The 11,983-nt window shown below is 47.9% G+C and overlaps 1 protein-coding gene and 1 long non-coding RNA gene across 27 annotated transcripts in view; one reads left to right on the plus strand and one right to left on the minus strand.

Annotated features, from left to right (window-relative positions):
* Positions 1-3,198: 3,198 nt before the first annotated feature.
* Positions 3,199-10,664, minus strand: LOC116274558. Its single transcript, XR_004183314.1, has 3 exons — positions 10,153-10,664; positions 7,315-7,433; positions 3,199-5,274 (listed from the first exon to the last, which is right to left on the minus strand). It is a non-coding gene; the product is annotated as an uncharacterized LOC116274558 (long non-coding RNA).
* A 91-nt stretch (positions 10,665-10,755) lies between these two features.
* SRRM1 (serine and arginine repetitive matrix 1) overlaps positions 10,756-11,983 on the plus strand; it is a 29,859-nt gene continuing 28,631 nt past the window's right edge. For all 26 annotated transcript variants that reach the window (XM_031665535.1, XM_031665542.1, XM_009201896.4 and 23 more), the window contains exon 1: positions 10,756-11,085. Coding sequence is in view for 13 of the 26 variants with exons in the window: in XM_009201860.4 (XP_009200124.1) it covers positions 11,065-11,085 (21 nt within the window). In the remaining 13 variants the exon portion in view is untranslated. The remainder of the gene's footprint in view (positions 11,086-11,983) is intronic.

Genomic DNA, 11,983 nt, shown 5'->3' on the forward strand with positions numbered 1-11,983 from the left:
AATATAGGCACATGCCACCACATTCAACTAATCTTTTTTTGTAGAGCCAGGGTTTCACCATGTTGTCCAGGCTGGTCTCAAACTCCTGGGTTCAAGTGAGCCATCCATCTTGGCCTCCCAAAGTGCTGGGATTACAGATATGAGCCAATGAGCCCAGCCAAGGCCACATTATCTTAACCTCTAGGTGAGTGTCTACAATGGTCCATTAGTTGCCTTGTATGTATAGAAGCTCCTCACTCTCTTTCCAGCTGCTGCCTGAGACAGCAGAATGGAAGAATAACAGGCATTCCTGTTGTGGAAGCCAGTGTTATGGAGCTATGAAAGCTCAGCCTTCTTATATTCTGTAGTTGGGAGCTTCCTTTCTGTGAATAGTTTCCATAGGGGTGGTGCTGTTCACATCCTTGCTAAATGCATATTGGCTATATGCATATTAGTGAATATGTTGATTATAGATATGACTGCTGCACATCCTTGTTCTACCTCCCCCACTTATCTGGTTGGAGGTTTGACATATAAGCAAATAGCCACAATTTGTCCACTTGATAAGGGGTGATGACCCTCCCTGCAATGTAAGCAACCCTCATGGGCTAGAACTTGGACTTCAATAATTCATGGACTCATAGACTTCATCTTCATACCTATCCAGCCTAAGGGTCTTTATCTATTACCCATGGGTAACTGGACTACAATTCCCCAGGGCCAAAAGAGAAGTCTTGTTCCAAATTCCTATATGCCGAATAGTCTCTAGCCATATTTGGTCTCTAGCCAGCCCTACATTTACAAGACAATGTGTTAAGGACCCTACCTAGCTAGGGAATTTGGGTGTGGGAGGTAAAGAGAAAAAAGGCCACTTAGAGCAACAAGAGCTGTTGATTATTTTTAAATGAAGTCAAGGACAATTTTTAATCACTGACCACTATGGCCACTGCTGTCCAAGTGTTCCTGGGCCTGAAGGTGAAGAAAATTGGCACAGGCCTCACTGGCTTTCCCTTCCTCTCACGTTGTGGGTTTGGGAACAAACTGGGAGGCCGTCACTGGCCAGATGAAAAAAGGCTTGTTTGTTCATTCATTAGGAAGATAAGATCTGTCTACATTCCCTCCTCTAGCCATTTGCTTTAACACCTACATGAATGTCAAGCAATTGGTAATGTGGTCTCAATCCTAAGCAGATGGACCAAACCCTGAAAGTAAGTTCTGTTGTATGTTGCCTGTGTGATTTTACACAACTCACTCTTTCTCACGCCTCACTGTACTAATCTGTAAAATAGGAATAACACCTATGTATTCGTTTGCTAGGGCTGCCATAACAAAGTACCACACGCTGGGTGGCTTAAGCAACACAAGTGCATTTTATCACTGTTTTGGAGGCTGGAAGTCCAAGATCAAGTGTCAGCAGGGTTGTTTTCTTCTGAAGCCTCTAAGGTTGTTTTCTTCTAAGCCAAGGAGTTGGCTTATAGGTGGCCATCTGCTCCCTGTCTTCACTTGGTCTTCCCTCTGTGTGTGTGTCTGTATCTTAATTTCCTCTTATTTTTTAAAATTAATTAATTAATTAATTAATTTTTGAGACAGGGTCTCGCTCTGCCACCCAGGCTGGAGTGCAATGGCACGATCTTGGCTCACTGCAACCTCCGCCTCCTGAGTTCAACAATTCTCCTGCCGCAGCCTCCCAAGTAGCTGGGACGACAGGTGCCTGCCACCATGCCCAGCTGATTTTTGTGTTTTTAGTAGAGACAGGGTTTCACCATGTTGGCCAGGCTGGGCTAGAACTCCTGACCTCAAGTGACCTGAGCACCTCAGCCTTCCAAAGTGCTGGGATTACAGGCATGAGTCACTGTGCCCAGCCAATTTCCCCTTCTTATGAGGACACTAGTTATATTGGATAAGGACCCACCTAATGGTCTCATTCTAACTTAATTACCTTTTTAAGGACTCTATCTCCAAATACAGTCACATTCCAGGGTATTGGAGGTTAGGACCTCAATATGAATTTGGAGATGGTGAAGGGGCAGGGCAGGGGTTGAGAGGGGGAGACACTTTGGCCAGGGGTTGGGAGGGGGAGACAATTCAGCCTGTAACAGTCTACTAGGTATTATTGTGAAGATTGAATTAGCTAAAGTGTTTAAAGCATTAACATAAAGCCTGACATAATATGACCCCCCCAGAATGGTAATTATGAAATCCCATATAAAAGAAAAGTACTGCCATCTAAATACACAGAGAACATAGACAGGTACAGGGAATTCCAACCATGGCTCTTCATTTCCCATCTGATGGATACTGCTCTTATTCTTCCAGCCCTTGTTTTAAAAATATGCAAACATAGGCTGGGCACGGTGGCTCACACCTGTAATCCAGCACTTTGGGAGGCTGAGGCGGGCAGATCACGAGGTCAAGAGATCGAGACCATCCTGGCCAACACGGTGAAACCCAATCTTTAGTAAAACTACAAACATTAGCTGGGTGTGGTGGTGGGCGCCTGTAGTCCCAGCTACTTGGGAGGCTGAGGCAGGAGAATTGCTTGAACCTGCGAGGCAGAGGTGGCAGTGACCCGAGATCATGCCACTGCACTCCAGCCTGGCGACAGAGCAAGACTCCATCTAAAAAAAAAAAAAATATATATATATATATATATATATATATATGCGCAAACACGGCCCGGCATGGTGGTTCATGCACTTTGGGAGGCTGAGGTGGGCGGACCACAGTGTAAGGTCAAAAGTTTGAGATCAGCCTGGCAAACATGGTAAAACTCCGTCTCTACTACAAATACAAAAATTAGCTAAACGTGGTGGCACATGCCTGTAATCCCAACTACTTAGGAGGCTGAAGTCAGAGAATTGCTTGAACCTGGGAGCCGGAGGTTGCAGTGAGCCGAGATCGTGCCACTGCACTCCAGCCTGGGCGACAGCAAGACTCCATCTAAAAAAAGAAAAGAAAAGAAAAGAAATGCAGCCAGCCAGGCACAGTGGCTTATGTCTGTAATCCCAGCACTTTGGGAGGCCGAGACAGGAAGATCACTTGAGGTCAGGAGTTCAAGACCAGCCTGGCCAACATGGTGAAACCCCATCTCTAATAAAAATACAAAAATTAGCCCGGTTTAATGGCGCAGGCCTGTAATCCCAGCTGCTCGAGAGGCTGTGGCAGGAGAATCGCTTGAACCTGGGCGGCGGAGGTTACAGTGAGCCGATATCGCAACACTACACTCCAGCCTGGGTGACAGAGCAAGACTCTGTCTCTTAAAAAAAAAAAAAAGCAAACATAATACTTGAATATAACATCTGTGGAGGTTTTTCTATGGGATGACAAGCAAAGATGTTATGTTTTTCTCTGATGCCTGTTGCTGTTATTCTGGTAATATTATGAACTCTCCAAGGACTAACTTACACTTCCTTTGTGCCCCTTACTAAGAACACCATGCTAAGCATATAGGAAGGACTCAGTAAAAAACAACCAATCAAACCACATGCTCTTGTGATAGTTGACTTAGTCTTGTAACAAGTCCTGCCTGATTAGAGGCACATTATCCTGAGAGGGTAGAACGCCATCTAGTGACTCTTGTTATCAGACTAGAAAACTGTGAGATTCAGGAAATCCCAGATTGCTACTCCCATGTCTCATCTATTTGATATTTGCTTATGCAAACCCAACTAGAAATCTTATAGTTTGGCAGCTTTATATATTAATGATAAATTCAACTAAGCTTTTATTTCCCTTAATTGCTAAGAGACTTCTGGCCTTCATATAGTTAACCTCAGTGAATCTGATTATTTATAGAATGGAGAAGCAATAAATAAAAGTCATGCAATTATTGACAATGGAATAAATATACAGAAGACCAAGAGAAATTCAGAAATCATACAGCATCAATATTGCACTCCAGCCTGGGCAACAAGAGTGAAACTGTGTCTCAAAAAAAAAAGTTTACTCTTTTATCTCAAAAGTTTATTGTATGATGTAAATCTTCAGCTTTGGCAGAATACCGTTTTAAATGCTCAACCATTCTGTATTTGACCAAGATGCATTTTTGTTGCACGTCTACTTAGAGCATATTATTTGCCAAATTCTGGTTTGGGTACTGAGAAAAAAGAGAGGAGAGAGACAAAGTCCTTGTCTCCAAACAATTCCTCTTACATACGGAATAGAGTAGAGGGGTGTGTGTGTGTGTGTGTGTGTGTGTGTGTGTGTGTGTGTGTGTGTGTGATTAGAATATAGTGGAAAATATGCTATGAGACCATAGGTGAAAAACTGAATCCTGTTTTGGAAGGTCTAGACCCAGGGCTTTTGGGAGACTCAGCAACCCCCTAAAGATAATCAGATGATAAATACTGAGCCCTACCAAGCAGAAATGCTTCCTGGAAGAGGTCATGTCTAAACTAAATCCTAAAGGAAGAATCAGAGCTGGTCAGTTAAAGGGTTAAAGGGTAGAAAGTCAAAGTGGGGAGGGCAAAGAAAGCGCTGGGAAGGAACAGTGGTTTCAGACCAAGGGAACAGAATATGTGCAAAGATCTGAGGGGAGAAAGACAGAAAGAATACATCCATTTTAGATCTGGAAGTATACAAGCTGCTACACTGAAATAGTTTCAACTTACACACTTACTGTGGTAGCCAGCCTCCAAGATGACCCCCAATGACCCTCCCCCTGCTACAGAAGGGCATAATATTGATGTCCTTCTGTAGTCCCTTCCAACACTTAATGGGGGTAACCTGTGTAACCAATAGGATATTATGAAAACTATTGTGCATGACTTCTGAGGTTATGTTACAAAAGACATTGTGGCTTCTGTCTTGTTCTCTTTTGGATCATTTGCTGCCATGTCATGAGGAAACCAAAGAAGCCCTATCATTGTGGGATGGAACTGAGGCCTCTAGCCAATAGCTATATGAGTGAGTCTTCTTGGAAATATATTTTCCAGCCCCAGTTGACTGTAGCCTTGACTATAACCTCTTGAGAAACCCTGAGCCAGTATCACCCAACTAAGCCTCCCCAGATTCCTGATGCACAGCAATGAGAGATAACAAATGTTTATTGTTCTAAGTTGCTAAATTTGGGGAGTAATTTGTTATGCGGCAATAGATAATATACTCACTAATGTGCTCAAAAATATCTCCTGGAGCAAATGCATCTGTTTCTATTCTTCAGTCATTTTCATCTCAGCTATTGGTTTGATTCCATAGCTTGCTTGGTAAATTTATGCTTATACATTTTTTATACACTTCTGACGTATTTTAGGAAGACTGTTAATCCTGTTGTATCCAGGAAACACAAAAGCAGAGCTGGAAGGAAGAGGCAAACAATGGTAACAAAAGTGAAGATGATAACAAAAACAAGAAAATTACAAAACCCGCCCCGGCCTATGGAATAAATGTTCGGTAGGAGGGATTCCGAAGAACACAGGGAACAAGCAACAAGTGAAACTCCTAAACATCAACATCAATCACCAAGCAATGAGGAAAAGCTGTTGATGAAATGGAACGCTCTGAGCCTGTGCCTCGAGGATAGGCACCAAGGCTGGATGCCTATTAGCTTTCTGAGGCTCAGAGTTTGAGGATTCAAAGACCAGACTCAGCAAAAGAGCCACTGGTGGGTTCACTAGAAGTGGCTTCTCGGCACTACGACCTATTTTGGTTTTTTGTTTGTTTTTTGTTTTTGTTTTTTGAGACAGGGTCTCAATCTGTCACCTAGACCGGACTACAGTGTTGTGATCTTGGCTCACCATAATCTCCTACTTCGAGGCTCAAAAGATTCTCCCACCTTAGCCTCCCAAGTAGCTGGGATTACAGACGTGTGCCACCACTGCCTGACTAATTTTTGTATTTTTTAGTACAAATGGGGTTTCACCATGTTGGCCAGCCTGGTCTTGAACTCCTAAACTCAAGTGATCCAACCGCCTCAGCCTCCCAAAGTGCTGGGATCATAGGCGCGAGCCACCGTGCCCAGCCAAGACCTATTCTGATCTGCCCAGCATCAAAGTGAGCAACAGGTGGTGTCTGCAAAAACTGTCACTGCCAAGTAGTTATCCACTGCATCTGCAGGGATCATCAGGGAGGCAGCTCATCGGCCTTAGCCGATTTTCCAATATAGACTTACTGATAGAATCAGTGGTTGTAACATTTTAACCAACAGACACTCATTGGAAGAAATGCCTTTGGAAACCGAGCCTTAGACTCTTTTTTAAAAATAGAGGTGGGGCAGTGGGGTTGGGGGTATCTCATTCTGTTGTCCAGGCTGGTCTCAAACCCTTGGCCTGGAGCAATCCTCTTGCCTTGGCCTCCCAAAGTCCTGGGATTACAGGCATGAACCATGATGCCCAGCCTTAGACTCTCATTCATATACTCATTTCAACAAATGTTTATTGAGCTCCAAGGATGGGCAAATCCACACCCTCATACAGCTTTTTTATTTAAAAAAAAAAAAAGGGAAGAAGATAGTAAACATATAAACAAAATAGATAACAATCCCAGGTAATGTTAAGTGTTCTTTAAAAAAAAAAAAATAAGGGGCTGGGCACGGTGGCTCATGCCTGTAATCCCAGCGTTTTTTGAGAGACTGAGGCAGGTAGATCACGAGGTCAGGAGATCAAGACCATCCTGGCTAACACGGTGAAACCCTGTCTCTACTAAAAATACAAAAAATTAGCCGGGCATGGTGGCGCACGCCTATAGTCCCAGCTACTTGGGAGGCTGAGGTAGGAGAATCGCTTGAACCTGGGAGGCGGAGGTTGCAGTGAGCCGAGATCATGCCACTGCACTCCAGCCTGGGAGATGGCAAGACTCTATCTCAAAAAAAAAAAAAAAAAAAAAAAAAATAGGACTGGGCACAGTGGTGCATGCTTGTAATCCTAGCATTTTGGGAGGATGAGGCAGGCAGATTGCTTGAGCTCAGGATTTCAAGACGAGCCTGGGCAACACGGTGAAACCTCATATCAAAAAGAAAAGAAAAAAATACAAAAATTAACCAGGCGTGGTGGTGTGAGCCTGTAGTTCCAGCTATTCGGAAGGTTGAGGTGGCTGCATTGCTTGAGCCCAGAAAGTGGAGGCTGCAGTGATATCACACCAATGAGCCAAGATCACACCAATGCACTCCAGCCTGGATGACACAGTGGGATCCTGTCTCGAAAGGAAAGGAAAGAGAGGAAAGAGAGAAAGAAAAGAAAAGAAAAGAAAACGCATGGTGGCTCATGACTCCCAGCACTTTGGGAGGCTGAGGTGGGAGGATCACTTAAGCCCAAGACTTCACAACCAGACTGGGCAACACAGTAAAGCCCCCGTCTCTAAAATATAATTTAAAAATTAGCTGAGTGTGGTGGCACATACCTGTAGTCCCAGCTACTCGGGGTGCTGAAGTAGGAAGATTGCTTGAGCTGGGGAAATCAAGGAGGCTGCAATGACCTGTGACTGCATCACCACACTCCAGCCTGGGTTACAGAGTGACCCTATCTCCAAAAGCAAAGAAAGAAGGAAAAAATAAAGGTAGGACAGAGTTAGGGGATTGAGGATGTCCTTTTTGGAAGGTTGTTCAGAAAAGGCTTGATGAAGAGGTGCCATATGAATCATCTCTTAGTCATTTTAGGCTTACCAATATATAGATTAAGAAATTGCCATTTGAAACCTAAATCTGTTCATAATCAGACAAGCATCTGTAGTTTATTGTGGCTGCAATTTAGAAGTGTGGGATGAAGAGAGGGAGGCATAAGCTATTAAGAGAGGTGAAAAGGCAAGAGTTGGTTTTAGAGTGTGAGGAAGAGAGAAGAATCATGATAGAAAGAAAGGTGGGCTCATTCATTGAGAATGGGAAACCGTAAGGTTGAAGGCAAGTGGATGAAAATGAATTCAGTTTAGGGCATGTTGAGTTTGAGGTGCCTATGGGACATCCAAGTGAACAGGTGAGCAGGAAGTTGAAAATATATGTCTAGAGCAGACCTGTGCCTGAGATACACAGGTTTGAAATATGAAAGGTAATCAAAACCAAGAGAGGTCAGAGAGGGCACCTTTGTTGAGGGAAAAAATAGTCAATGACAGAACTACCAGAAAAACCAACACTTATAGGATTGACAGCAAACAGACAGAGACAGTGAAGGAAGCCTAAAACAGAATGACTAATCAGAACCATAGAGAATAGTCAGAGAGATGTGGGGTGTTGTGATTTCATAGTTCCCATCTGGTCAAGTGGTTGTTCCGTGGAGGCCTGTCACTTCCCTGTCTTTGGCGGTCTGACAAAGCCTTCATTCACTGAACAAATGTTTACTGCACCCATGCCATGTGTCACTTTTCTAGTGACACATGAATGAACAAAACAGTAAGCCCTGACTTTAGGGCACTTACATTCTAGTGTGGGGAACAGACAATAAACATTAAAAACAGGTTAAACAGCTGGGCGCAGTGGCTCACACCTGTAATCCCAGCACTTTGGGAGGCCAAGTCAGGTATCGCTTGAGCTCATGAGTTTGAGACCAGCCTGGGCAACATGGCAAAACCCCATCTCTACAAAAAATACAAAAATTAGCTGGGCATGGTGGTGCGGGCCTGTAGTCCTAGCTACTTCTGAGGCTGAGGTGGGAGGATGGCTTAAGCCCAGGAGGCAGAGGCTGCAGTGAGCCGAGATCACGTGACTGCACTCCAGCCTGGGTGAATGCACATTATAAGGTGATAAAAGCTACGAAAAAAAAAAAAAAATAGTAAAGGGCATCAGGATGTAGAGAGGATATCCGAGCAACTTCCAGCAAGGAAGTCAGGTTAGGCCTCAGTGACAATTGAGTAAGAACTTTTAAGTTTGCCCAGGCCGGGCACGGTAACTCACGCCTATAATCCCAGCACTTTGGGAGGCCAAGGCAGGCAGATCACGAGGTCAGGAGTTCCAGACCCACCTGGTTAACATAGTGAAACCCCATCTCTACTAAAAATAAAAAAAGTAGCCAGACTTGGTGGCGGGTGTCTGTAATCCCACCTCTCAACTCGGGAGACTGAGGCAGGAGAATTCCTTGAACCCGAGAGGCGGAGGTTGCAGTGAGCCGAGATCCTGCCACTGCACTCCAGCCTGGGCAGATACAGCAAGACCCCATCTGCAGGGGGGCGGTGGGGAGGACTTTAAGTTTGCCCAGTAGATATCCGGGAGTAGGTCAGCACGGTGGTTCACGCCTGTAATCCCAGCAGTTTGGAAGGCCAAGGCGGAAGGATCACTGAAGGTCGGGAGTTCGAGAGCAGCCTGGTCAACATGGAGAAACCGTGGCACGCGCACCGATAGACAGCTACTAGGGAGGCTGAAGCAGGAGAATCTCTTGAACCTAGGAGGCACAGGTTGTAGTGAGCCGAGATCGCGCCACTGGGCGACAAAGCGAGACTCGGTCTCAAAAAAAAAAAAAAGATATCTAGAAGTAGAGCATTCTAGATTACATCAACGAAGAAATAACGTGCATCAGGAAGGATTTTGGCTTTTGCTCTAACAGAAATGAGAGGCTGCTGGAGGGTTTTGAGAAAAGGGTCTGATGAAGGTTTTCTAACATAACTACCCTGCTGGCTACATTTAGAATAGATGCTGAGTGGCAAAGGTGGAAGCAGGAAGACCAGTAAGAGGGTCAGCGCAGTTCAGGGAAGACACGATGGTGCCTGGAACCACGAGGACAGCAGGGAGGGTTTCTTGATGGTTTGAAAGCCAAAGTAAAGAAAAGGAGTCAAGAGTAACACAGGCTTGCGTCCTACACCAAAGGAAAGCCACTGCGGTCTGCGGGAGCCAGGGAAGACCCTGGCAAGGGCAGGTCGTTTGTTTGTGGTTTTGGTGGAGGGCGAAGGAATCAGGATTTCAGCTTGGGCACGTGGGACGGTCAGGAGAGAAGTCTGAGCTGGAGATGCAAGGATGTCGCCAGCACACAGCTTGGTGTCTCCAGTCACGAGAGCAAACACATACATACTTTCAGGTGGGCTAAGTGCCGCGGAAAAAAAAGAGAAAAGGAAAGCGTGAGTGTGTATGGGGGCGGGAACGATACAAAAGATGGCCGGAGGAGGCCTTTCTGAGAAAGGGACGCCTGCTTTCCGTCCAAGAAAGAGAAGCGAGAAGGGCGAGAAGCGCTTGCGGAAAAGCTGGCAGAGTGGGGCCGGGCGCGGTGGTTCAGGCCTTAAGTCCCTGCACTTTGGGAAGGCCAGGAGTTCGAGACCAACCTGGGCAACAGAGCGAGACCCCCGTCTCTGCTTTATTAGATAAAATAATTTTCAAAACAATAAGAAAACCTAGCAGTGCACATCCAACCCGAGGCCCTCGCAGCCAGACCAGAGGCACCAGGGCGGCCAGGCGAGGCGCTGCGAGGAAGCTGGTGCTTCTCGGAGTCCGAGACCCTGGCCGGGGAGAGCCCCAGGCAGAGCCCGAGGACCACGGCTCTCTCGCGGGCGTCCTGCCCCGCGGCGTGGTTACGGGGCCGCCGAAACCGTAACTCATCTACTGGACACTTCCAGCTTCCTCCAAAGGCCGAGCAAGCGGGGCTACAAGGCAGATTTCATGTCTGCTCCCAAGCTCGACCGCTTTACAGCCAATCCTCTCTCGTCTGGTAAACGCGTAAAATCCACACAATCACAACTTTCACAACGAAAGGGAGGGCGCAGGCCTCTCGTCGGCATACGGGCCGCCTCGCCCGCGTCACTCTGAGGTAACAGCCTTTCTCTTCAATCGCTGCATGGAACTCCGGCATGCCAGGCCTCTCCCACTACGGGTCGAAGGATGGCTCACGTCACATTGCGCGAACAAGGATGGTCACGCGCCACAAAAGGATTTGCAGGGCGGGGCGACTCGACGGCCCTCCCTTTTGTTCCCATTGGCTGCAGTCGTCAGGTTCGCCTCCTCCACTGCCTACCGGGGAGCCTAGGGCCTGACAGAAGCCCGCCCCCCTGGCGCTCGTGCGCACGCGTGGCGGGTTCTCGGCGCACTGAGCAGGCGCGGCCTCGTGTCGGCCGGAGGGGGCGGGTGCAACGGCCCGCGCTGCGTCCCGGCGCTCGGCTTTCCCTCCGCCGGTCCCGCCCTCCGTCGCGGCGGCGCGGTGTATCCTGGGATAGGGAGCGATCTCCGAGCGAGGCGGCAAGATGGACGCGGGATTTTTCCGCGTAAGTAGAGGCGCCGGGCGCTGGGGTGAGGCCAGGGGCTTCTCGGTAAGGCCTGGTAGGAGCCCTTAGCTTGGGACAGGGTGGCCAGCGAGGGGAGGCTTCAGAGATCCTAAGGATTCCTCCCAGTGCCGGCGCACACCGCCCCCCCCCGCGCTGCGGCGGAGACCGGTGCGCCCCTGCGCAGTCTCCTCCTCCGGAATGGTCCCCTTTACGCGGCGGCGACGGTGGCCGGAAAATGGCGGCGGGAATGGGCCGGGATGGTACCTCGCTGCCCGCCTGCCTGGCGGGGCCTGTAGGCCGAGCGCCGTGCGTGCCGCCGGGTCCTGGGGCCTAGCGGAGCCGGAGGAGGAAGTCCCGAGTGGGAGGCCAAAGGGAAGCCCTGAGGTCACTGGCGGCAGCAGGGCTGGGAGAATATGGTTTGGGGGTACATCTTGGGAGAGCAACTTAGGAGGAGGAGGACAGGAAGCAGCATTCAGCGGCTTTTTTTGAAAAAGCGCCCCCGCGCCGCTCCCAACGTTCTCCCTCCAGGTCCTAAGCCTTCGTGGATGGGCCAGGTCAGGGTTCGCGGGAGCTCCCGCCCAATTTGATATCCCTTCAGGGAGGGGGACGTAGATAACTTGTTGGGACAATGTGAATTTAAGGTTCTGTGAGGGTAGAGAGTGCAACGAAAACTATGCGCGGATATGGAGGCAGGTTATGGAGTGATTCAACTCCTTCCCGCCCTCCACATCGCTCACCACCCGCCACCGTCGTGTTTTTACTTTTGGAGTCCGCTGGCTAAAGGTGACTCTTAACTAGGCTCTGCCAGCGTCGTCTGCTCATCGCCTGCAGGCAGGGAAGTTACTCCGTCGTAGTTAGTTCTCGGGGCCCACACTTTATCAGGGTCGTGCTGGAGCCT

Source organism: Papio anubis, chromosome 1 (genome assembly GCF_008728515.1).
Source record: "Papio anubis isolate 15944 chromosome 1, Panubis1.0, whole genome shotgun sequence".
Lineage (NCBI taxonomy): Eukaryota > Metazoa > Chordata > Mammalia > Primates > Cercopithecidae > Papio > Papio anubis.